At 42.4% G+C, this 27995-nt stretch overlaps 1 protein-coding gene across 1 annotated transcript; it reads right to left on the minus strand.

Annotated features, from left to right (window-relative positions):
• Nucleotides 1–3442: 3442 nt before the first annotated feature.
• Nucleotides 3443–27995, minus strand: wnt3 (wingless-type MMTV integration site family, member 3). Its single transcript, XM_073489674.1, has 4 exons — nt 27916–27995; nt 10980–11221; nt 6646–6911; nt 3443–3922 (listed from the first exon to the last, which is right to left on the minus strand). The coding sequence occupies exons 1-4, from the start codon at nt 27993–27995 to the stop codon at nt 3443–3445; spliced, it is 1068 nt and encodes a 355-aa protein (XP_073345775.1).

Genomic DNA, 27995 nt, shown 5'->3' on the forward strand with positions numbered 1-27995 from the left:
ACATATTAACCTCCTTTAAAATTCAACAATTGAATATTGCAAATTAACAATTATTTAATAGTATTCATCCCTGCACTTATTTGTTTTGCCATTTTTGTGTGTACTGTACTGTAGTTTTAAGCAAACGTCACTAACTGGAGCATATAGTGCATTTGTGGGGGACTATTTTCAGCAGCGGATTAATACACATTTTGTGCTCGAGGATGTGTTTCTGGCAGCAGGGCGGTGCGTGTGGGGTTGAATCAAGATAGATTACAGTGTGTTCATGGTAATAAAGGGACATGTCAACAAGTGCAACATGTGGCCCACTGATGTGTTTTTAATAATTAAATAAGTTTTTTTTTTTTTTTAAATCTTTTTGTGGGATTTGTTGACAGCAAGAAAAATGTCATTTTAAAATGAAAGTTGTGATATTTTATGTCCAACATGTGAGACAACTATAGAAGTAATCAATATATCTATGCATGAGGTGTCTAATATGCAAAGAGCACTTCCTGTTACACTCTGGAACAACATCTGTTTAACGTGTGTGTGTGTGTGTGTTTGTGTGTACTTGTGTTCATAAATCAAAAAGCATGAGACAGTTTTGTTCTTCAAATATATAATCTTAGTTCAGTCATACAGATATATACATTGTATAATAAATAATATTTATAAAAACATAACATTTACGATTATAAAATAAAAAGGGAATTATTCACTTTAAAACATTTGTACAAAACTTTGGATATAGCGGGGGGGAGGTGGTGGTCGTGGGGGGGATGGAGGGAACTGAACACAGAATGGTGGGCCCAGGTAGGGAGGGGCTGTGTGGAAGATGACACAAATGCTAAGCTATGTCACAAAGAAGAGGACAGCCTATACACTACTGGGTACTTGTGTCGCTGGATATAATTAATAGGAAGCTGGTGGGACTGTCAGAACATGTTGTGTGGAAATCTCTCACAGCCTTTCATCCTGCCGTCCATTTTTCCATTCGCGTCTGTTTGTCACCGGCAGCCGTCACGTGCACATTCACGTTTCTCACATAAATGATCGAGTTCCTGAAGGGACAGTTTCACCCCAAAATCTTACTTGTGGTGCTTTTTATTGATCTAGATTGTTTTGGTGTGTATCAGCTATGGAGATGTCTTGTTCTTCTCTAGAATATAATAGGACAAGATGGCTAACGTGACACGCCAGATGGTTTGTTTTACAAATTGATCTGGAAAAGAGCCGCTAGAGTTTGGAAAAGTGCGGGCACTTTCAAAAAATACTTGGAAGATGATTGGACGCACCTTCTGTCTATCACGAGCTGACTTCTGATCAGCAGTAGGAGAGTGGAGCCAGTTGGTTTCTCCATCGAGAAAAGTCTTCAGTTTTCTTTGCTTTAATTTCTCCAGTTTGAAAACAAGAGATGCTACAGCAGCTACGCTAACCTCTTGAGGAGCCGCCATTGTTGTTTTCAAACGAACAGTCGCACCTCTTGCTGGTTGTCCTCAAAGGAAGCTGACTGGTTCGACACCTGTGTTCAGCCACAGGAAAGATGATCACGTGATCTTGCAAATCCAGCCTCCTCGCAAAGTCTGCCCTCTCTCCAATATAATGAAACAAGATGGCACTCAGCTTGTGGTGCTCAAAGCGCCAAAAAAATGAATTTGAAAAAACTCAACAGCATGTCACCTTCCAGAAATCATGACCCGGTTACTCAAGATAAGAGGCTGCCACGAGTATGCTTCCTTCTGTGCAGTGATGCAGTTCAGTCGAAAGAAAACAGTTCCTTTATAAAACTGCTCACAATAAGATCTGTGGAATGTCTTGATTTTGGGAAAGAGACATTGCAGTTGAGTTTCCTACATTTATTTTTTGGGGGCTTTGAGCACAACAAGCCAGGTGCCATCTTGTTCCATTATATCAGACAGAAGGCAGACATCTCTCCCATCGGTATCTCCAAAAACTTGGCAGCTCATAACAATCTAGTTGGATAAATAGCACTACAGGTAAGAGCAAAAATACGACTCTGTCTCTTTAATGTTCTCAGAATCTGAATTCTAGTTCTGGGCCAAAGAACCCTGACTCTGAAAAACATATTTTGAGTAAATTACAGCACATTGTTCTTCCAGTTTCGCAAAACCAAAACAATGAGGCAGTTTGAGGGTTTACTGACAGAAGTAAATACATAAATCAGCTTCCTAAAAACCTCAAACTGAGGGAAAACATGGACAGAAGGAAGGGAGGGCGTGAGAGCCAATCAAATCTACTCTTCACTCTGGTCTCCACATGTCGTCACATGTCCCACTTTATCTTTTTTTTGTTTACAGTGATAAATGAGAGATTTGCTTCAGACAAACATCTCTAAGATGGACCTGATGAACGCATGAAGTGTTTGATAAAAATAACTGCTTTGTTCCTAAGACCAGAATTAATAATAAGCATGCTAAAGCTTGACTGGAAGTTTGACGCGTACATTTATAAATGAAACAGCCATAAATTATCTTGAATCTTTTTCTGAATAATGTATGACTCTGTTTGTGGAAATCATGAGCAGGTCGATCGCGGACGAAAGTCGCCATTCGCTCGCATCAACAACGGTCAAACGTTTACCACCTGGAGTTAGGCTGAATAGTGCATACATATACATGTGTAGGGTTGTTAGTTAGGGGAATGAGCATGCTTGTTCACACACATGCTGCATACCTCCCAGTCCCAGCCCAATAGTAATATTTCAGAAATGCAGGGCTATAAAAATCAGGCTGTAGCATATATCTTCCAGGCTCCCCGGTTGACTGGTGCAGCGGAGTCAGTCAGCAACACTGAGGATTTCATCAGCTCAGTAGTTAACAAGAGACAGGACACCTGCCTGCTGTTTTCAGTTCAGTTCAGTAGTTACAAAGTGATGGTTTCCTGGGGCTGCCGACGTGTTCAGTATCACGATGTAGAGGTTGGTTTAGTTTAAACAAAAAGAAAACAAAAACAAAAAACTGGCTGGACGGGCCAGAGAAGTGAGGTGTTAGTTAGAAGATGCTTTTTAATCAAAAGCAAAGAGAGTCTGAAAGTTTCTTTTTTTTTTTTACTGCATTAATCTCACAGGTAAAAAGTGTTACTGTACATGCCACGGACATGTTGGCATGGAGGCGGGAAATAAATAAAGACAAGGGGGAGGGGAGGGGATGCTGCAGGGGGAGGAACCAGGGGGGAAAGTGGCACAACTCGAGCTTCTTCCTATAAGAACAGTCAGGTCAACACAGGACACGTTCTGGTCGGTTATTATGGAAATGGGTGTAGTGGTTTGGAAGAAAAAAAAAAGGGTGTAGAAGAATCCATTACTGATGTGCCATCACCCATTAGGGCCTGAGTGTGTGTGCTGATGAATATGTTTGTGTGTGTGGTGCAGAGGAAGGTGGAGGTCGTGCAGGAGGGGGAGGGGCAGCACTTGTAGTCCAGCAGTCAGTTCGTCTGACTCTCACTTGCACGTGTGGACGTCGTAGACGCGCACACACTCCTGGCAGCTGACGTAGCAGCACCAGTGGAAGATGCAGTGGCACTTCTCTTTGCGTTTCTCAGTCCGGGTGTTGTGGCCACGGCCGCAGCACAGCAGGTCGCAGCCCTCGATGCCGTGCGACGACACGTTGCAGGCCCGGTCGCGCGTCCCGAAGGAGCCGGTCTCCGGGTTGGGCTCACAGAAGTTGGGTGAGCCCTCGTAGTAGACCAGGTCGCGCTCGGTGGGGTGTTTGAAGAAGTTGTACTTGACCCGCAGCGTCTCCACCCAGCCCCGGGACTCGCGGTGCTTCTCCACCACCATCTCCGAGGCGCTGTCGTACTTGTCCTTCAGGTAGTCGCCCAGCATGCGGAAGTCGGGCTGCGCCCACCAGCACGTCTTCACCTCGCAGCTTCCTGACAGGCCGTGACACTTGCAGCGCAGGTGCATGTGGTCGAGGATGGTCTGAGGAACACAGAAGACAACATCGGTTCTAAACTTGACTTGCTTTAATACAGTTCCTCAACATGTAAAACTTCATATGTTCTACTTTTCCTGAAAAATATGGCAACCAGTCTGAGTTCATTATTGGTTTGTTGGTTTGTCAACGGGATTGCACTAAAACGACTGAACAGATTTCCCCGAAACTTGGATGAAGGATGTGTCTCGACCCAGAATAGACCCCATTAACTTTTGGTGCAGATCCAGATAAAAGGACAGATCCAGAAATCTCACTTCCTTTAACATTATGAGATGGGGCCTTTTGACATTTTCGTTAATTTCACAGGGATTAAGTGGGTTAACTCAGAATGTATCTCTCTCATAAAAATTTAACTGAATTGAATCAAATTTCCTTCTTCTTCTTTGATGACTTTATCTTCTTTCCTGTCTCTTCTCTGAAAACTAGTAGCCTAATACTGGAATCTTTTTGTGCTACACCAGTGCTTTTAAAAGTACCAAAAGTCATACGTGAGTGAAAGTAAAGATATGGTGTTAAAATATTACTTTTCAAGTCATCCATACAAATAATATTTGAGTAAAGGTCCAAAAAAGGTCTTTGGCTCTGATGCAGAATACAATCTGCAAAGCAACTAGTAACTATGTATGTAGTAGTATGAAGTGGCAGAAAATTGAAATACTCAAGTACAAGTACCTCAAGTACAGTGCTTGAGTAGATGTACTTAGTTACATTCTACCACTGCTTGTATTGTACTGTGAAAGTTTCTGCATGTCTTGCCATGCAGATAAACAAAACCCATTAAGTTTTAGTTTTGGTCGTCTATGGGAAAAAGTTTGGGAACCCCTGGTTTTGATTGAGAGACCCCTGGAGGCAGAGATTAATACTGTGCGTTTAAAGTGTAATTAACTGACATGCCCAGGTCTTAATTTGATGACTCAGGGATTATGGGGCAGTGAAGTCACCACCAAGAAAGATCTGTTGAAGCTTTATGGTCAGAAGTTTACAGGAAGTTCAGTAATTCAGATGAACAAAACCACTAAAGACTCTCAGAGCAGGCCAAGAAAAACAATACGCCACTGGCTGCAATTTATTTAAGTGTCATGCAGCTGTGAAGTACAGAGGCTCTGTGCTGCTGCTAATTCTCTCTGAAGTCATTGGCTCACATCATGACTGTGCTGCCTCGGGGCATATTTTACCTTTGTGTTTTGATTTTGTTGTGCTTCAACTCAACGGCTATATTTAGCTGCAGAATTCCCCCAGCTGGGGCGGAAGGCAGGTGGCTGGGGCACCTCTGGGTGAGGAAGGGGAGAGTGGGGGGTGGATGGAGTAGTGACATCACACTGCGGAGCTTGTCATGCCAACATCAAGTCCCAGAGGCCCTCTGGGCTAAATAATGGAGCGTGAGAGGGCCAGGTGGAGACGAGAGGAGAGGAGAGGAGCTGTACTGCTGTTCTGTTAGCTCCTGTGGTCTCCCTGGCTGCTCCTGTGTGCTCAGATCAAAGGGCTGTCTTGTTGCCGTGTGGTCCCTCCATTTGCCCCTCAGCGAGCAGCCGGGGAGCCTGTTTTCTCCGAGCGGTGACAGCAGCCAGTGATGTTTTAAGTCGGAGCTGATTTCCTTCTTTTCCCCCTCAACTCACTCGGGTTATTTGACTGGCAGGGAATTTTTCATTGGGACGCAAGGCATGAAAGACGAGGTGTGGGGGCAAGGCGGGAGGGACGGTGCTGCTAAGATCAGTAATTAACCAGTCATTCAAAGTCAAGTGCTCGTTTTCAAGTGGAAACTCAGAAATGTGCGGACAAGTCGAATACTAAATCCCCAACCGTCAAATGAACAATTAGTGTTCCCGGATAAATCCTTTTCCTCTGCAACACACTCAGATCATTGTCCATTGTTTACCACATCTGGGTTTCAGTTTTCTTCTTTTTCTATGATTTATCGCACAAAATGTGCTGAGGATAACTAATTAATGTGATGTATTACGGTGTTTTCATCCTACAGAACAAAATGTGCTCAACAGTGAGATCTCTTTGTCTTCCAGAGTCAGTCCTAAAGATATGCAGCACATCTTGTAGCTATTAAACCACTGCTTTTGCAATCAATTTGTACACTATCAGGCCAAAAGTAAGTGGACACCACTGTCCATTTCCTGTGCTACACAGCTTAGCTCCAGTGATCATAAATCTTAAAGGAATAGTTCACCAAAAAAATAGAAATTCAGTCATTATCTACTCACCACGATGGTGATGAAAAGTCACGGGAGGTTTCGTGGTCCAAGAAAACATTTCTGGAATCCAACTCTTTGGAAGCTCCATGATCCCAAATTTATTTGAAAAGATGTTATTTACTAGCTTGTGCACCCACCTCAGACGTATGGTGCGCTAATGCTTTTAGCTTAGCAGCTACAGTAAAGATTTGACCGTTGACCATTTCTTTTTTTAGTAATAAAGAAATGGTTTCCCCAGTTTGATGTTGAAGGACTTGACAGACCTGCACAGAGTTCTGATATCAACGCCATCCAACACCTTTTGGAAGAACTAGAACACCAACTGCAAATGTTGGAAAACTGAAATCTTGTGTACAACCTTCCCAGAAGAGTGTTGTGCAGATTAATGTTGACTGAGAAGTTCAGGTGGGTATAATGATCAGGTGTCTACATATATTTGACCAGGTAGTTTTTAAAAACAGCACATCCCTGCACATTTTCCTGATACATGTCTAGGTGTTTACCGTGCGTCCTGCCTCGTTGTTGTGTCGGTTCATCGCCGAGCGAGCATCCGGGCGATTCTCTCTGGCGTCGGCGAACTCCCTGGACACCAACACCCCGAACTCTGCGTCCTCGCTGCACCCGCCCCACTTCCAGCCCTCCCCTGGAGGCCCCTTGTGGTGGGAATCACAGCCGCACATGGTGGACGTGCCCTCGGCGCAAGATCGCGTCACTGCAAACGCCACACCTGCTGAAGCTATGGCATGGACGAACGCTGACTCTCTGGTTGCTGAGAGAGACGGATGAAGACAGACAGGAAGACAGGGAGATGGAGAGTGTGTCAATCTTGTGTTGAACATGGACAAGTTACTACTGCCAACATCCAGACAGAGGTATTGAAAGGGATACCTCGAGGCAAAAACCTTTTAACGCAACGTTTCATCTTTGAGAGGCGCATTTATGTACCGGTATTTGCCACTGCCTAAAGAAAAAAGCTTCTAACTTCTCTTATTACAATCTGTAAACATGGTTCACAGTGTTAACCATCATCACCATCATCATGAGGAAGCACATACAGGACACATGAAGGAGCCTAAAAGCAGAGTCCCTGCAGTGACATCAGCCCATTGTGGCTGTGTCAGGAGGCCCTAACGCTCAGCGGGATCTCAGTGACCTCCTGTCATCCCTGAGGTGTGCTGCTTTGCATCTGGATAGTGTTTCAGGAATGTTGTCACCCCCTCCTCTCCCACCCGTCGCTGTTCAGAGCCTGAAGGCCTTCTGGTGAAACCTGGCAGTGTGTCGGCCTGTTTCTTTTTTACACCAAGGGATGGAGTTACGCCTCCTTTGAAGGCAACAGCTTATTATGTAACCAGACACCATTGTTTCACAATCACAGCACACTTACCGTGGCTCACCCATTACACTCCACCAGCTCTGTAACAGACAGAAAAACACACACACAGGTATGGGGCTCCTCCCGCAGTGCCTTGATTTTTTTTCAGTTTGGGATGTGCACAATTGCCTGATTAGCGTTTCGAAATTTGTATAATCACGACCAGAAAATAAGGCCCTTATTTTGAAGACCACAGTGGCTACTCAAGCTGGAAATTCCTCAGCAATTCAGCTGCCAGTGAGGCTTTCAGGACCCAAGACACAGACAAAGTTTGCTGACGTTTGGCTGGGGCTTCGTCGAATGTTCCCATCCTGAAAGCGTCTTTTTATTTTAGGTGTTGATCTGATGCCACAAGGGTCGATATCTGTGCTTTTATACAGCTATCTTTATGACATTTCTGAGTGTATGCATGCTAGTGTTGTCAAAAATGTGGATACATATCGTTTCTCAATAGTTGAACACAGTTGACACACATACTGCTTTAAAGCTCACATAACTATAGTCTGAAGCAAATTAACTTGGGTGCTGTTGTACACAACACAGTACACAAGCCTCGTTGTATTTATCTTTTAAGGAAAATCTAAAATTTTATGCCCTCTATGTAAAATTTTCCCTGTGGTAACAAACTAGAGATATTTTTCAAGGTTTTGCATCAAAGTTAGAAATTTCAGTATCGTGACAACACTAACGCTAATAATGTGCAGGGTGGAAGGTCAGATGGATCATCTAATGCTGTCTTCAGATACTTGAATACCCGGAAGCACTGTGTTGTAGCACTACCAACAACATGATATTGAAATCTGCAAACCTGTTCATTTCTGTTGTCATTTTCAGCCATAACTGAAACATTTAAAGATGTTTCTGCTGCGCTAATTTTATTTACTGTATTGCTTTGCTAGCGTCTCAAGCTTTCATTTTCTTTAGTCTGTGGCCCAACAGGTAAATTAGGTCTTTAACCGAACGTGAGTTTAAGTTTTGTTATCATACTTGCATTTTAGATGAATGAGTTGTTACACTAGGGCTGCAATTTAAGATTATTTCCAATGTATGCATTGATATTTTTCTGCTCATTATCTTGTGTAGCCTGTCTTCTTCCAGGTCACCATGTTGTCTGGCTCAGGCACCACTTGGCGCCTGATGCCCTGTTCTGCTCAGTTGTCTTCCTGGATCTCATCACTTGTATTTTAAAAAATCATTTTGATACATGATATTCTGTCAATGAAATCTGTGTACTCTGTAATTTTGTTGTTCTGTTCTGTGCACGCAACATCTATTGCATGTCTGTCTGTCCTGGGAGAGGGATTCCTATCCTGTGGCTCTTCCTGAGGTTTCTTCCGTTTTTTTTCTTGAGTTTTGAGTTTTTCCTCAGTCGAATCGAGGGTCGTTCACTGTAATGATTGTAAAGCCCACTGAGGCAATGTGACTGTGATTTTGGGCTATATATATATAAAATTGACTTGACTTGAAATGTGTATCATTTCCTAGATTAATCGATTACTTGTTTGGTCGCTCAGTGTTTCCCAAGCCTAAGATGACGTCTTGTTTTGTCCACAGGCCAAAGATATCTAGTTTACTGCCATTGAGGACTAAAGAAACACGAGAATTTTTACATTGAAGAAGCTGGAATCAGAGAATTTTGACTCTTTTCTTAAAAATTACACAAATCAATAATCAAAATAGTTACCAATTAATTCAATAGTCAACAACTAATCGATATCTCGATTAATCATTGCAGGTCTAGTACACACTTTGTAAAAATACATTTAAATGAATTTAAGCCACATGACGCAGGGGTTTTCTGCCTGGAAGTTACTGTAAACAAACATTGTGATTGGTTCTGTGTTCACTATTATTTGAAAATGCATAACCAAAACGTATAATTTTTTCTTATTTAATCTAAAGAATAAAATACCAACTAGACTCTTGTGTGTCACGACATCCTGTCACTGTTCAGTCCTGGTAACATGGACACAGTTTTGGTCTAAATCCTCAGTGAATCCTCGCATGATTGGATCGATGACACACAGTCCTCAGGTTCGGCATCCCTGCTCACCCTGGCAAGCCTGGCCGGGCCCTCCACAACAGGGGCCTGTGAGCCCTGGGCCCCTGGAGCTCTGGCTGTTAGCCAAGGCTAGCGCTGCTCCTGCTACCTGCTGGGCCCATCAATCCGCCTTTGTTTCCCTTGTGTCACACTGTATTATCCACACAAAGGGCCCAGCGACTCGCGCCCCCACAGCCCCGCTCTGCCCGGAGCTGGCATTCCCTAAACTCCCTAACTCCCCCCTCCACCTCTCCCTCTCCCTCTCTCTCCAGCCACCCCTCTGCCAACACCCTGAGCTGAAATCCCATACACCACCACCCACCACAGGACCTCAACCCCCCACTTCCTCCAGGCATCCACCAACAGCACCACCATGGCGCTTTAAGGTGGCTGGAGCTGGTGGTTGGTGGCTAACTTTCCATTCATCAAAACCAAAGTGAGACGCTTCCTACTTTCTTTCCTTCCTTCCTTCCTTCCTTCCTTCCCTCCTTTGCTTCCCTATCCCAAAGTGCACACCCGGACTAGGTTGGGAGAGATCCCCTTTCAGCCTGTTTTCATGACAGAGTCAAAAGGGCGTGTGAATGGGGCGTCCGTGGGAGCTGGACTGTGTGAGGCGCGCACTGGTCTTCATGCACAGTAGGGGTTGAGCGGAGCCCCCCGGCCCTTTTCTATTGCCTGTAATCTCATTTGGCCTCCCCTCTCCCTTTTATTTGACTGAGGAGCTTGGACTGCTCACACTGCCCATTTCTGCCCAGATTCCTTCCCCTCTGACATACGGGCTAATTCATTTCCAATCAGCAGCAACACACAAACCTCTACCTTTGTAATCAGGCACTGCAAGGCCTTCAGCGAGACACCTGCGCCTGTTGTTTCCCATTGTCAGGTTTCATGAGATTGTTTTCAGGAGCGCTACAATTAGTATTCTGCGTGTGAAGCGTGTGATGGATGCCTCCAGTATATCTGCTGTACTTGTCAGGTTTTGTTGATAGATTTACTGCGCTGACCCTCTTTCATGTACGAGAGTGTAAACACGGTTGGGAACGCCGAGGAGAAGCCACTGACTCTGAAGACAAATGCGATATTGAAGGTAAAGATGGATGGAAACTGAATAATGTGTCAGTGCTTGTACCTGCGCTCATTTCTCACAGCAGCCAGGAAAGGTGTATATTATTGTAATTGCACTAGTTAGTCGTTTGTCAGCAGAAGCCCAGAGAACAGGCAGTGCTAAGCCTTAGGGTGGAAACTGTTAAACGCTGTGTTTTGTAACAGCTTGCAGTAGCCTCAGCTATATAACTTACTTTTTACAGTTGGGTGTTGTTGGCAGAGATCATTTAAATCATTTATTTTATACTGTGGGGCTCATGTCCATCATTTGAAAATGCACCAATAAAGATTTATGTCGGACTCTTTTCTTAATAGTTTACCTTTGTCGAGAACAGGCCCGAAGATGGCCAGGTTGTCCTTGATGGTGGTGCAGTTCCATCGTCGGCCCCGGAATTGGTGCTGGCACTCCTGGATCCCCAGCTTGACACCTTCGGCAACGCTGGGCATGATCTCGATGTAGTTGCGACAGAAGCGCAGCTGCTTGGGCACCAGGCCGGGGATAGAGCCACACAGGATGGGTTGTGAGCCCAGAGACGAGTACTGCTGCCCAAGGGCCAGGGACCTGTGACAGACAGAGAGGAAAGCATCATTAAAGCACAATCTGATGGCCATAAAACATTAAGCAATTTGTCTCGCTCTTCTTCCTTAATTAAGGAGAAGACAGATAACGTTTTGTTGTACCTGGGTATAATGACAACAAAGATAAATCTGAATCTGAATCTCTGCATCCGTGTTGATTTAAGGTAGCTAGGGGAATGAAAATGAGTGCAACGTGATCAAAAGAGGTTCATCACCACAACCAAAAAGCAACACATTAGGCCATCACTATAAATACGACAGGTATAATTTCTTTCATTACTTTAAATACTTTTTGGTACTTGCCAAAATGTCCATACCACAGAAAGCTGTCGAGTACTGAAAGCTAATTGTGCATTCTCGTGCTCCTACAAAAGGAGGTGTCCTGTATTTTATTGCTCAGAGCATTTAGACAACATGTCGATAGCTGTTTAAAATTGGAAGGCTTATATTACAAAGACTTACAGACTTGTTGCTGCACCAGTACATTCTCTAAAACCACTAGAAAAATTGCTTCACCTGACTTTTTATCAGAGTAAATACCAATAATTTACCTTCCTACTAATCTAGGTCACTTTAAGTGGACATCAACTACAGTAACTGTTACAAACTAAAATTGATATGCAATACATGAATTAATAAAAACTTTCTATCAACGAAACATTTACTTTCGTGTGCCATGTTTCTGAATATATAACGAAAAGTCAGCAAGTCTTATGCCAAAATCTTTATTTCTTTTCTGAGTTGTTTTGCATTCACGTGAATTTCCTACGCAGAAAGTCATTTTTCCAATTATTCCAGCGCCTCATGAATGCACCATAAAATCGGAATAGCCCTATGGTTCCTGATTTATAGAGCATTCATGTGATATTGGAGTGATCAAAAAAATGAGTTCCCAACCAGGAAAACCCCCTCAGTGAACACTACCTCTAATTGGAATGACTCGGAAAGTCGTGAAAATTGTTGGCACACGACTTACCGACACACGCAGAAACACGGTGGACGACAGTACGTGTTTGAAGCTTTTGATTAATTCACGTAATGAATAACAAATTTTTCCTCACTCTGATTTATTAAGAGTCGCTCGACAGAAATCAGAGCCATGTGATGTTTTCATACTACGCTACAGCGAAATGTTCCTCATGGTGACCAGATGCTATCCTCCAGCAAGCTTGTTCACTTATATTCTACGCAATTACATTGCAACAAAGAATATGATGGCCACTGCAACGTCAGATTCTCCAGGAGCGCATCGTGAAAAGAAAGTGTCGAGCAACACCTTTTTCTGTCGTAAATAGATCATTGGCGGTCATCAAAAATTTAGAGCGCCCTAAATCAGGGTTTAGTTGACATGTAAAGTGCTTAGTGAGGAAAGTTATTTACTTGCATTAACCCTGATATTTTAGAGGTTTTAAGGAATGTACCAGAGCAGCAAAAAGTCTGGGAAAAAATCACTTTGTAATACAACGCGTGTTCTTTGTAGTGTCCATGTTGTTTCCACATTACAGAGCACATAAATGCCAATTTCTGAATATTTTATGTCAAAGTCTTGTACTGCTGCTTGCGTTTAGATAGTAATTCAAATGCGAGTGTTAAATGAGCAAAAACACTTTTTATCAGAAAAACAAACATATTTCTCTCAGTAAGGTATCAAAAAAGCATCATATTGGTATCAAATCTGCTCTTGAACTACAGAAACACTTGGAATGATAACCAGCCCCAGTGCTTTAACAATTGTTTAAGAAGCAAAGCGGCTCTCCTCACAGTACAAGTCTGTGCCCTCCTTGAACTCAACCCTCACAATAGCAACGATGGTGCCCTGCCAGGGAGGCCTCTGCTCTACGAGCGGGGGGAGACCGCCTCTGTATTAATTAATCTCAGGTTTAACTGTAGGCGTAGCTCTGTGACAGTATATGTGATTCATGCTGGAGTGTTTTATTGACTTATCTACTTAATATAGTTTATACAGAGAGCTCCTGTTTATTTTGTCTCTTTTTTGCACCAGGCGGGGAAAGCTAATAGGCCCACTTCAGGGCAGGGATACAAGCTATTAGTCGTGACTTTTCAAAGTGTTCCCACTTGTTAGCAAACACAGATCTGCTGATCTTACAGATAACACACGAGAACCTGTCTGCTTTGTTTGGGGAAAAGCCCCCTCGCGAATTTCAAATATATGTAGACACCTGCCTCTGCAGTTCAATCATTCATTTGCGGTTTTTCTCTGTAGTTTTTTAAGAATGACAGCATATACAGCTGAGCTTGCCGGTGATGGATGAAAACAGCATATCTGAAGCTGTGTGTCTCACCAGAAGGCTCGTGCAGATGTGCCAAAGCAGGGATTAATCACCACAACGAGACAGCTCAGATCAGCTTGTGATGCCAGAAACCATTATAGTTTCATTCAGGTAATTAATTTTAATTGGTTTCTATTTCTCTTGAAATAAAAGAGCGAGGGAGAGAAAACATGTTTTCCATGCCCCTGTTTTAACACGCTTTTTGTATGACAAGCTCAAACAAAACTGTACGGTTTCACCCAGAAGGTCAGGCATTTATAGACGTCAGACTCAAATTTCTTGTTTATTTATTCCTAGGCATGAAGGATATCACCTGAAGGAACATACATGTCTCTGTACAGGTCTGCATTTCCTTTGAGATGGGTGCTTAACATAGCACTGTCACCATTATAATTGCGGCCAAAATAATTCACAATAATGATATTTTCATGATATTTAGAAAGTTTGGGAAAAGAAAACCCCAATGCAAATTAATATCTAACTTTAGTTGTCTGGAGCCCTTATAAAGACCAAGTGGTCAAAATATGATTTAGCAACTATATTAAAGGTTTTTTTTTAATATTTCCTTTTGCATTTGTTACATTTTCTTTTATTGGTATTGCCTTTATTGGTTTTTGAAGTACTCATTTTTTTACTTTGTTTATTATGTCTGTAACCACACTACTGTGGAACAAAAGATCCACAAGACGCTAGATTATTTACACGACATTATCATATGTGTATTAGGGGAAATAATACTTTATGTCTTTATGTCCTCTATGATTATCAATATACTGGTATCAAATATTGATATTTTTATGGACTAAATAGATTCCCTGAGTCACTACTTTATGATTCCTTGTAGTGGAAAAACTTCTGCAATTTACACATTGCAAAGAATTTATTGAGCCACAGTTGTATCTGTACTTTAAACATGGCACACATGGACATGGATAAGTTGCAGTCAGTGCGACAAAAGGCACGAAGCTAGGACTCTATTCACCTTTTATACCTGGTTTCATCTCACCTGATGCCAACTTCTGTGAAACTGATACAGTGAATAAATATTCTTAATCCTGCCACTGACTTCTATGTGAGACATATCTTAACGTTAGATGATTGTCTTGCAGTTAATCGATTATTATTATAATCTCAGTATTGTGATATTATCGTCATCATGAGCAACATATCGTGAATCGTATCATATCGTGAGTACCTCTATGATTCCCACCCCTAATCTGTATTATTAATATGATATCAATGTTTCATTTTTACCTCTGCCAAGGAGGTTATGTTTCTGGCCATGTCCGTTTGTTGGTTGGTTGGTTTGTCACCAGGAATACACAAAAACTATTAAATTAAATAAAATTTCTCAGTGAACAATGGATGGATCTTGGATTTGATGTGGATCCAAATAGAAACCCGGGTTTGAATATGGTTCATTTGATACTGGTTACGCTTGAATGAATTAAAGGGGACTGTTGGACCTTGGCAGAGGTATGCATTCTACTGAGTGCCATTCTAGTTTAAAAATATCATGATTATCGTCAATAGCAGCAGAAATGCGTGATTATAGTGTTTACAGGGTGAAGATGTGAGAAGAGTTTTACCAATGTGGATCAGACTCTCCAGCACTCGGCTGAGTCTGGGCGGGCAACGTGGCGCTGGAGGCCATGAGAGGATCATGGGGGAACAATTGACTCTGATCAGATCAGAGCGCCACTCAAGATGACCTCAGGACCCCCGCAGGGCGCAACCCAATCACAGCAGCCACTGACTCTGACAGATGAGTGCAGTGCAGCGCCCCACCCCAACACAAAAGTCAAGCCATTGAAGTCACAGGGAAAAAATCCCCCCTTAGATAGGTTCACAGCTCATGTGCGCTTTTGCTTTCTACATGTGGCTAAACCCTGCCCCCACCTCCCAGCACCCTCCTCCACCTCCCATACACTGTTTTTGATCTCAGGTGAGCATTGTTACAGCAGGCTCCCAGGTAAGGTAGTCCCACATTGAGACATGAGAGTCGTTTTGCGTTTACAGCTGATGGAAAATATGATGATCACATAATCAGCCACTTGTGTTGCTGGCAGCAGCGTCCTGACTGACACTGACACACAACAAACAATTCTTATGTTTCAGCATTAAAAACCCACAGCTCCTCGAGGACAGAACAGTTACATAAACTATTCAAAACTTTCAAACACCACCATGCATGAGGAAAAATAAGTCGACTCTCTTTCATATCCAACTTAAATGCTGTTTTGGCCAATTTGATGTTCCGATGCAGAGTCAGTAATTTGATAGAGCTCATCAATCTCCATTCATGTTCTTGTCTTGGGTGTACCCAAGCAGAGGCAGCCACATTAGCTCATCTGCCAGTCCCGATCCCACCGACATCACTGAGTTCAAGTGTTGCTGACATCACTCTGTCTGGTGACTGAGTGACTAAGGACCTTAATTACACTGTCTGCTAGCTTGGTTACTGCCCATTAATCTCTCAGTCTTGGGATGGACCAGGGTGGGTGATGCCCTGCACAGAACTTGGATTTGAGCTCAACACTGTCACATTAACTCCAAGGAAAATCTCCTCTGCCCAACGGAGATATCTCTGTGTTTATGCCACCATGCCAACCTCTGATACATCTTGGGTTCTATTCAGGACAGCTAAACTGCCTGCCCACCACTCTGACATACAGGCTTAGCCACTGAATTTGGGATTTCTGATGGAATCAATTAGCTAACCGCATGGGACTTTGTGGTGGACATAGCATGTTTAGACTACAGGCTGTGGATCTGCCAGCCTATTTGTCTTTGTTTGCAAAGGATGTGCCTCACTTGATCTGTATGGACAGATGAGATGAAAGGGATATCTTTTTGGCTAGGTGCTAATGAGAGTCTTAACCCTAAGGGGTTATGAGGCGTATCGTGCAAACAGACACACACGCAGACTCATGCATGCAGACCACATGTGTGCCATGCTGATCCTGCCTGCTTTGCCTCACTTCTCGGAAGCCACGAGCGACGTGTCTCAACCGAGTGAGGGAGCAGCAGACGCAGAGGCAGAATGCCGGGGGAATCTGCTGCAGGGGACGAGACGAGCAGCAGAGCAGCAGCGAGCGGCAGGGCTTGGCAGGTGCATGCCCAGGCAGGTCCGTATGGGGCCTCTACTGGCCTGGGGGGTTTACGGCTTGGTTGGGGGTTTTCTCAGTATCTAAACTGGGCTGATGTGAAAGTATGACGGGTGTTAGAAACCACAGAAATGAAGCAGAGGAAACAAAGGGATTCCACCACACACCTCGCTACAGAGTGGAAATTCACGCAATCAAGACTATAACACTGTCAACAAAAAAACTTCTGACTCAACCACTCCCAATCCAATAAAATCACTGCTATTGTACAATCTCTGCTGCTTGGATAGAAACATAGAGAGGCAGGGGTTACCCTTCTCCATCTCCCAAGTTTTAATTTTGTCTCTGAGAAAGCTCAGCTTGAGTTAGGAGGTGAGTCAAGGACTCCTATACTATCAGGAATATGCTGCAGCTGCTATTGTGGGAGGTCTGCATTACAGGGGTCAGTGTGTAGCACATGTCTGTGCACAGATGAGCCTTCTTTGTGTGACAGCCTCCTATTTCCAGAGGCACAAAAAGTACCAGGTGACCCTCTGAACCTGTTGAGAAAAACATGACATCTGACCTCAATGCCTTCAGCCTGATGGCCTACGGAAACAGTTTGAAGTTCACGACCAGGGCCAATATACAAGTTTCTAAGATCCGGTACCTGCTCGGACTCTTCTACAGTGATGGGTACATGTGATTAAACACAACTTCAATATATCTTGCTGCTTAGAGTGAATTAAGTCAATTAATTCTGGGCAAACCCAATGTAAGCCCTTTACAGTGTTTTGGGTCCTGGTCCTGACCTTGGAGAAGCTTCAAGTGCACAAGATTCACATGACACAGACTTGAGACCTCCACAGATGAGCGCGCTCAAACACAGATGACCCTGCACCAAAAATCCCTCCAGGTTACATTGCATAGGTAATTTAATAGTCGATTAATTTGTAAATTATTTTATTGATTAATCAATTAGTTGTTTGGTTTATAAAATGTCAGAAAATTATGAAAAAATGTCAACCAGTGTTTTCCAGAGCCAAGATGACATCCTCAAATATCTTGTTTTGTCCACAACCCACATATATTCAGTTTACAGTCATAGAGGAGGACAGAAACCAGCAAATATTCACAATTTAGAAGCTGGAAACATTTTTTTCCTTGAAAAATTACTCAAACTTTGGTTGGCAATTCATTTCATGGTTGACAACTAATTGATTAAACGATGCAGCTCTTCTTGTGACTTGTGAATTTCACGCGTTTTATTTTCCTAATCTTAAAAGATTAGATGTAGCTTGGCCTCAGACTTTGCACTGTCCCTCCTTGAATAAACTAAACTACATTAATGTAGTGTAAATGTTCATATTCGTCTTAATTGTTATACAGACATACTAGATCACTTCCAGCAGCCATCTTTCATCAGAAAGTGGAAAACAGGTTTGCTTAATCATCTTCTCTTTCCAGCAGCAAACTGTGTACTTGTTGTTCTAGTTGAATAATGTCAGAAGTATCTTTGAGGAATATGGAAATGTCTCCAAATCAGTGGTAAGTGTTCCCAAACAACCGGCTGAACTTCAAAATGTCACTTGTAGATTCAGCAGCAGCGGCAGAGCTAGCTTAACATTAGCTCTGTGCTTCAAATGTAACCCAACGTTTAGCACCTGTTTAGTGATTTCAAGTGTAAAAGATAAGTGGTGGTGAAGGTAAGGAGTGTCTACTATACCTTAAACAATTCTGCTTTTATCGTGTAGTCGGAGAAGAGTTGTTTTAGTCTTGCTTTTTGCTGCTTTAATGAACTTCTCCTGATAAAAAAAAAATGGCGTCTTATATCGTTGCACTTCTGAATTCGCTCGCGCACCCAGGTCATTAACGTTCGATGACGTCATCTCCTCTGTTCTGGCGCGAGCTAGCTAGCTAGCGGACATTAGCTAGCTAACGTATGCTAAAGCTTCATTTTCTGAAGAGATGGCTTCGAAACGTAAGTTGTGCTAAATTGTATTTAGTTTCTAAGGTTTGGCCGGAGCTAGACACATTATTCAGCTCATGACCACAACGTAGAAATGCTCCATACAAGTCCTGGATGAAAAAAGATTGAAGTAGCCGAAATGTATGTATTAGCAATATGTAGCTACTTATTTTACAAGCAGAATGCCCCTGTCACTGCTACGCTACATCATACACTGGTAGTTATTTATAAATTAACATGTATGAAGCATTTTAATGTTGTAAAAAAGTACACTATTTGCCTCCAAAATGTCTGGAGTGAAAGTATAAGTACCTCATAATTGAACTTAAAGTCCAATACTGTGAGTAAATGGACTTAGTTACATCCTGTCACTGACTTTATGTAGTACAATAAGTCCTTCTGAAGTAAGAGTCTGAAGTAACATGACTAAGAAGTACTTGCTTTTAGTACAAATACCTCAAAACTGGACTAATGTCAGCAGTGTACAGTACTTGAATGTGAAGCAAATCTACCAGCTACCTGCATGTTTTACCCTAATTTGACTTGTGGCTGTTGCTAATTTTGTGCTCAAATTATACAGCATGTATCTGTTGTGTTTCCACCCCTGGCTGTTTCCGCCAAGGTTAAGTTTACAGTTTAACACATGTCTTTTGTTTATCGACAGGATTACACAGAAACTGCAGAGCTGATTTCCGCAAAACTTGGATGGATCTGTCCTGAATAGACCCCATTAACTTTTGTTGCAGCTTCGAATAAAGGTATGGATCCAGGAAAACACTGTGAGATAGGGCGTTTTTTGTTAATTTACGGATCTTGATGAAAAAAGCAGGTGTATTTAGGTAGCTGGTATCTATGAGTGAGGCCAATGTGATGTGGATCCTAATACAAATCTATATCTGGTGGACTGAAAGGCACAAATTGGGATATTTTATAAGTATACGTTTTTTGTGGTTGTGAACAAATTGGAATGTTTAAGTGGCAACCAAAGTCTGAGAGTGAAGCAGAGAGGAAAAGAGAGGGATTAGAGAGCCTGTCACAATCCATCCCTCCATGCATTATTCCTTAGGCACTGTTCAAAGACTCATGAAAAACCTGCGTGCATGTGTGAAGGCAGACTGAACTACGCGGTTGTGTTGCTACTTGTAAGTTCCTACTTCCAGCAGGGTTATCACCGAGATGATGGCAAAGAGGTGGGATGCCTTAATCGTAATGCCCGTTCTGTGCAAACACTGTAACAGCCTTAATTTGGTTGCACCCTTGTTGCAGGACATGCTGAAAACTGCTGACACATGATGATATAATTTTCCATTCAGTTCCATCACAAGCTGGGGCACTCTCCAGACTATTGCTTTCAGGTCTGATGTTTAATTCAAGCACACCTCATTTGTGCAGAGACACTTTCAGGGTTGCAGTTTCTGAGTTAGCAAAATGTCAGGACTTGATCCCTTTGATGAATCTCTCATCGAATCTCTTGTCTCCTCTCTTCAATTAGGTTACATCTTTATTATATTTTCTGTTAATGGTTTAAAGCAGCCGCTTAATACAGCCAATATGTAATTTGAAAGGATTAAGCTTTTATAAACAGATTTGATTGAATGTGATCTTATTCCAATGTATTTGCCATTATTGACGATGGGTGCCAGTCGTTCTTAGCCGTGTCTGAACAAGTTAACTTATTTCATTAAAGAGAAATTAATGTTAGCTTATGCTGGGTTTGTGCCTGAAGCGCTGAGTCCCAAGTGTCTTCTGTGAGCACTAGGCCTTCTGTAAAAGGCCTCTGCAATAACAGACCGCAGGAATATTGTTTGCATTAAACTCGAATCTACCTCTAATTTACCTCTATATGTTGACGCCGCAGCTCAACTTGTCAGATTTGCCCGGAGGACATCGTGTTGCTAAAAGAGGCCCTAGCAGAGCAGTCAGAGACGTGCATTGAAAACACTGCCATCAGAGTTTCATTTATAAATCCCACAACAGAGTCCGCAGAGAGATAAAGACACGCGAAAGAGAGTAAGTGGGCCAAGGAAAGTTGCCGGCTTTGCCCGAGGATGGGACTTTTCCTGGTGGAGGCTGGAATGCACAGCTTCTGTCTGTGTTTTGTTGTCTTCCCTTTTTCTTTGGCACACTTTTGATTTGTAGTCCAACAGCTCCTGGCTGATCAGATAAAAAATGACGGGACCCCTGAAAAATGTTCCAACCTGTTCTTTCTTTCTACCTCCCCTCCTTTCCCCTCTCTGCAGACTATTGCAGGGAGCGTGGAGTTGGGACAAGGAGCCCCTGCAGTCACATGTATGGAGACGTGAAGAGGGAAGCTGAACAGGGTGTAAACTTGTGAACCTGCCTGTCAGGAAGTGAATGAGAGCGGCAGTAGCTCTGCACAGAAGTGCACCAGAGAGCACAAGCCACTGACAAATGCATGGCTTGGTGTCTTGTGTCTGTCTGTAGGTGGACACAACAGAGTCTGAGCTGTTGTCTTGAAAGGACGGAGCGTGTTTGAATGAGAGTCTTGAGGGACTGAGTGAATGAACCACAACTCAAACACAGCATTGTTCCCTGCCTCTGCTCATTAGGGCCAGCTTGTTGGCACCGCGACTTGAATTGTCAGCGGTTATGCATCATATGCAAATCATAACTCGTCAGGATCGTCTGGAATCTTCTTTCGTATGTCTGGAATTTCTTTGTGGAAATTTCAAACACCACATAGCGCCTCTAAAAGTAATTAAAAATGTAATTGCTGTTGACTTTTTCATGCTTGGTTGATTTGAATAACAGTCTGAAAAAACTGGAATGTTTAACTACATAGTGAGAGATGAAACTGGCTGATAAAGCTTGCCAGTCCACAGTAATTCCCTCACAGGCAGAACCACCTAAGAGCCCTAATTGTCTCTATTTTTGTTATTGATGAGCAGGTCCCCGTCTTTTCATAACCAACTATCAGGCATGTTTTTACCTCTACCTTTTACCTTTGTATCCCTCAGTAGAGCTGGGTGACATACATCAGTACTTTTTTGGTGCAAGTTGAACACTCATAAAGCTGAAATTAAACGTCTCGGCAGATTCCATTCAGTTGCAATTAGGAATATTTTCATTATCGATGAATCTGCTGATTATTTTCACGATTGAATTGATTAAGTTCAGTCTATAAAATGTCAGAGAATTGTAACAAATGCTCATCACAATTTTTGAGAGCCCAAAGTGACGTCTTTAAATTGTTTCCTTTTGTTAAACCAACAGTCCAAAAGCCAAAGACTCTTCATTTATTATCATAAACAAGCAGCAAATCCACACAATTCAGAAGCATTATCAAAGATTATTTTAATCATGGGTCATTACAAATATGCTATGTATGATAATTGTTTTATTATTTCACATAACCCGCTGAATCAGATCTGAATCATGAGGTGCTCAGAGATTCCTTCCCCTGTTGTAATTCAGAGCTGTTGATTGATATTCATCTCTTCCTTTCCACACTTATCAGTAGTTTGGTTGACCTGGTCACTGACCTGAGGGCTTTGACTGAATATAGGCTGTACAGGTGTGATCAGCTCATCTCTGTCACTGACCCTGTGTGTCAGAGAAACTGCTTGTTGCTTATAATTAACATCTGTAACAAGCCACACAGGTGAGATCAGCCAGGTAATGAAGACTTTAAATTTTGTGTGTTTGTGCCTCCACACGTGTGCCCTAATGATCTCTTTGCCCCTGGCCGCTGCCGTTTTCCCTTTGAGGAACTGTCCTGGCCTGTGTTTTAGTGCAGCTAATAGCTGTGCACTGGGGGACTTTGTCATTTCCTACAAGCGCACACTGCTTGTGCTTTGATGGTGGCTGAAGATTAGGACTCGCCTTCGCTGCTTTGAAATACCACTCTCCTTTGAACCGCTCACCTACGTAGCTTGGGCTTGACTGGATAGTGTCATCCCACATGCTTGTTCACTGAAATCAGTCTGTGAATGTTTTGTGAAGTAACGTCTTGGATCAGCACATCAAGGTTAATTTCACAGTGTCAGTACAAGTTCAGTTGAAGACTGGTGCATTTTCGGTTGGTGTGATAGTCAACACTCCTTAAGTTATACATTAAAACCCTTCCACACTGGAAAAAAAACCCATGAACACCTATTTTAACGTCTTTCCCACTTTTGGGTGTCTTCAGGGGGAAAGGGTTGGATCCGATTTCATTCTCAGGTCAATGACTCAGTAGTCATGGGTATTTATCTGCTCCAGGTTCAGTCAGCAGTGATGGTGGACAGGCTAATTTTTTGCGCCTTTTCCAGCATAGTGCTATGATGTACTATTGCTATCAATAGTTTACCATCCGTCTGTTCAAGCAGCATTCAAACGTCGTTCAGTTAAGTTTGAAAGAGAGACTGAAGTAAAAGATATGGAAAAGTAACCACCAGGATTTTGCCACGGCCTTTCATGCGGTTCCCCTTTTCTGGCGCGTTTGTGAAGTTGAACATGACACACCAGAAGAAGGAAAAACAGAAAGGCAAACTCTTCTAGTTGCAACGAGAAAGGAGTCAATCGCTTACTTTTAGTGGGTTTCACTGTGTTTAACAAAACCTGCATATTTGGTGTAAAAGTGATACAAGTATTGTATATAAAAATGCCCTAAAATGCATCTGAGTGTTCTGCTCAGCTCCTTGAGCAATAATGTCTCATTATGGATTTCATACCTTAGCAACACACCTGCTTAGGGCTAAGTACTAGAACTTATTGCATATCTGTATATTTTTTGAGGAATTTATAGTGCATTTATTCAGAATGCAGGATATCAGAATGATCCAAATGATCCAAGTGAGTTCCCAACTGGGAAAATTCAATCTAGCAATTAGGTCTAGAACTAGATTAGTTAGTTAAGTTGTTTACTAGCAATAACCCAGATACCAAGTCAGGTAAAGTAATATTTGAGTGGTTTTAGGGAATGTATTGATGCAGCAACAAGTCTGGGACAAAATCACTTCATAAAACAACAAATCTACTTTGTAGCCCCTATGTTGTTTCCACATTGTGACTTAAAGAAAGAGTTCATACAAAAATGAAAACTCAGTTATTATCTACTTACCCCCATGCCAATGGAAAGTCAGGTGAAGTTTTGTAGTCCAAAAAATGTTTCTAAAGCTTCACAGCAAAACAGCGTTACAGCATTTTCCAAAACAATTGAAGTAGCTTTGTACTTAAAATGTAAAAAAAAAAAAACAACACAAAAGAACCATTAAATGGCTCCATACAGTTCCTTTATCATAATGCAAAACTCCTGAAACCCAAAGATCCCAAATTGATTTACACCCTTGACGCGCGGTCAAGCTTGTGCACACACTTTAGACAAGGTTAGCTTAGCAGCTACAGTGCAGATGTGGCTTAGCAAAAGAGTATAATAGCGTCTTCTCAAGGAGACTTGGATTACATCTGACGAGCTATATGGAGCCTGTTTTTTTTTTTTTTGGTTGTCCCCAGCTACTTCTTGTTTAGGAAAAACTCCAGAAATACAAAACTATGAAACTTCACTTGACTTTCCATCGGCATAGGGTTGAGTAGATAATAACTGAATTTTAATTTTTGGCTGAACTCTTCCTTTACACACTCATGAACACACCAAAGTCGTAAGAAAAATTTCCCAACAAAATGGGACCATCCGAGAAGCCTGTGAATGCAGGGTTAGTCCCTGTTTCCCTGTGGATGTCACCCTCTGTGGGGACATTTCTCTTGAGCTTTAGCCCAAAATTGCCTTTGACCCTGGCCCTACGGCAGCCCTCATCCATTCATAATGGAACCCTGAAGTTTCTTATGAATGACATTCTTCTGGACTTTCCTGCTCTTTTCTCCACCTTCCACCGCGCTGTTGAGAATAATACCCAAACATCCTTGATCTTTTCACACAAGGCGGCAGACGGAGGATTTTCCCGCAGTAAGAATCATTTAAGTGATCCCTCTGCCAGTGGTAGGGGTTTTTGGGGTTGGAGATTGGATTGAAGATTGGAGGTGGGGGGTGTCGCAGTCAGATAATGACATTCCTGAGACCCAGAGATGGACTCTAGAGCCCCATTTAAGCCGCTCAGGTTGAACTGGAAAGGTCTGTGTATAGACCGGGCAGTTTGGTAAACCTAGATAGCTTTACGAGAGATCTGTCGAGAGGTATGGCACTGACATTATTGAGGGTCCAGAAACTTCCACAAGTAGTGCTTCAAACAGCAAACACAATTTTAGTCAGGAAGTCGTCTTTAGGCTTATAAGTGCTCCATATTTTAATTAAAATATGTTAAAATTGGATTAATGAAAGCTTTAAAAAATGCACAGAGCTATTTATATGTGTAATAACAAATGGGAAGCTGTTTCCTGTTTTTTGCTCTGCTTATACGGAGTAGTTTAACTCTTATTATCTATGTTGGCAGTGACTGAATATTACCAAGTCATGGCTGCTTTTGTACTGCTTTTTTTTCCACAGTCAGATAGCCAGACTGCCAATAATGTTTCTCCTGAGTGGAGGTTAACAAAAACCCTGCCAGGTTTACTAATTCAAGTAAAACATTGGTTGATCAGGACTGCGTTGCTTGCTTAAAAGCACAAGATGATTTTAGCATCAGCAAAAAGCATGCTGTAAATCTATTTTACACATTTTCAAAAACAGACTATTTATTTAGAAGAACTTGCGCTGCAGGATTTAACACTTTCACAATCTCTTTATCTGTCTTTCTGTCTCAATTTCTTCTTTCCCTACCATTTCTTCATTTCCTAACCACAACAATGCAAATGTTAAGCAATCTCAGCCATTAATTAATGTTTCGGCAAAAGCGGAATCCGTATGAGATGATGCTACGATCACCTGCAAAGAACCCCATCAGGCGTACATTGTCTCTTGTAGATTTAACAGCAGTGATGATAAAAGAGGATCAAGAGAATAACTGTTATTGGATTTAAACATCTTGTGGTTGAAACCGATAATCACCGCAGATGCTCCTTGGCTGGTATTGGCATAAATTCAGCTGAGGTAATTCTTCGCTGAAAGTGACTGTCATCATTCACTTACAACCAGCGCTGTTTATGAAAGGAAGACAGACACTTTCTGGCTGACAGAGTAGCTTAAGTTGCCCGGAAAATAGCTGACGAGTTAAGCCACACAGTTTTAATACAATATTAGAACAATGAGAACAGAATATTCTCAAATAGTCCTTCAAGTTCCCTATATTTTGATATTCCTCGATTATTAAATATAAGTTGAAAGGTTAAACCACAACACAGTGATACATCCAAGAACAGACATTTTTTCATTTTCAAGCCACACAGAGAGGATGGCGTTGTCAGATAATTGGACAGAGACACTGCAGGACCTGTGGATTACGTGTGGTCACCACATAGTTTTATGCTGTCGTGAATTCTCTCAAACCTTAAAGTTTTTTGGCCATTTCATCCTCTGTTTCCCCAACATTCTTGCATTTCAAGAAGGGCAATTTACTGCTCAGTCTCGCCTTTCCAAACCCACCTCATTAGTTTGCTATGCCTTTGCTCTCTACTACACCTCATCTTCCTCCATGCATATGTGCATATCACTGGAGTTATTTATGCTCTGTTTTGTTTTCAACACCCCATCTTGTAAAAGCAAGGCTGCCAGGCATAAAGCAGTCAAAACTGCTCTTCCCTCCAACCCGTCCCACCTTGGCTGGAGAATTTATGGCCAAGTCCTCGCCCCTGAGACAGAAGCTGAGAGGAGCCTGCCTGGGCCCTCGCTGAAACTCGGCACCCTCTTGTTTGACGCACCACCTCATTTTGTCTCCTTTTGGACGTGTTCGACACCGCGGGGTGATGCCACTGACAGCACTGTTTGACACCCATTCCTCAGCACCTGCCCAGTCACCTGGAGCTACGGCTTCGGCTTTTCATCTTCCCACCCTCCCCAGTAACCCCTCACCTAGCCTACACTTCAAAATTTGTTACCCAAATCAAAGGTAGTGCGCATTGTTAGGGTTCGAACATTATACCAGTGTCATGTAAGCTCCTTGAACAGAACAGCTGCAGGTAATTCACAGAGAGAGAATCCCAGGCTCTTTGTCACTGTTGTCTGATGGTTCTCGCTGAAGCCAGGAGTGGGTGTAAAGTCCTCTTTGCCATTAACACTTCAGCCCTGTGGCCTGTGTGCTTGGCAGCTGCCTGCTCTGTAAATGAAACCAGAAGATGCTCGCGGTTTGGACAGCACCACGATGGGACCACATGCTAGTTGGGCTACTAAAAGTGCAGTAGCTCTGACAAGTATTGTGTCGTGAGCCAAGAGAGCTTTGTCATACGCCTACGCAAATATCTCCAAAATAGAAGCTTTATATTACAAAAGAAGACCATGGAGCCATGAGGTCAGCTGCATGTAGCTGAATTTGTAATGAGATAAACCTTTAAATTTCAGTAGCTGGTGCCAAAAGCGATCTGGGATAATTTAACAAAGAGTAAAAACCCTGCGGCACCTAAACATATTGTCTCCTGACAAATCCGTAGTGGAGGGGGTGAATTGTGGTGCAATTGAAAAGCAAAATGATATGCTTAAAAAAAAAAGATTCATTTAATTACAGCTGATACCCCATGGCAGAGCGCAAAATTCGTTATATTTTAAAAATTGTGAGCAACTCAGTGGCAAAGATTTTGTGTTTAATGGATGTCACACGTCCACAAAAAACAATTCAGATTCAGTTCACGGCATGTTTGGGGGCCGGCGGCCTGAATGTACAACAGTGACACACACAATAGCAAACAAAACGAAATGACGCTGATCTTATAAGTCATGATTGTTAGTCAGTCCTAAAATTATGTGCTTGTATTTCAAGAGAAGAAATCGATTATGGTCGAGAAACAGGAGCCTTTTTTGATGCTTTGTAAGATTTAAAGAGCAACATCAGTGTTATCATTTTCCTTGAGCGATATCCAAAATTTATGTAATAATGAATGATCTCACTGACTTACACTGCTGTGTGGAAATGCCTCACAAGTCCTTACAGTGCTGTTGACAATTCATATCAACATGGCAACCGCTCGCTAATATATATTTTCTTGATTTCAAAAAAGATCTCCACATTTTTACTCGTTCCCAAACTAAAAATTCACCCTCTTTGCATCAAAACATACTCCAATATGATAAATGGACCTGAGTGTGGAGGGGAAAAGAACGGCGAGCCTTTTCCGTTACACTAGTATTTGAGGTTAAGATTCTTTGGACTGGGCCGGAGAACATTTTTCCACGCAGTCTACTGAAAGTGCATATTCTGCCCTCTCAGAAATGATCATTTGACCAAAAAGACTCCCTCTCTTTATGCGGCTATAGGGTCTGATGCTGAAACTGTGGATTTGTACTCACCACCAGATGGGATAGCCTCCAAGCACCCGTGAGCTGGACAACCACACACACATCAAATATCCAATCAGATACAAATCCAT

The sequence above is a fragment of the Pagrus major genome, chromosome 20 (genome assembly GCF_040436345.1).
Source record: "Pagrus major chromosome 20, Pma_NU_1.0".
NCBI classification, from domain to species: Eukaryota; Metazoa; Chordata; class Actinopteri; order Spariformes; family Sparidae; genus Pagrus; species Pagrus major.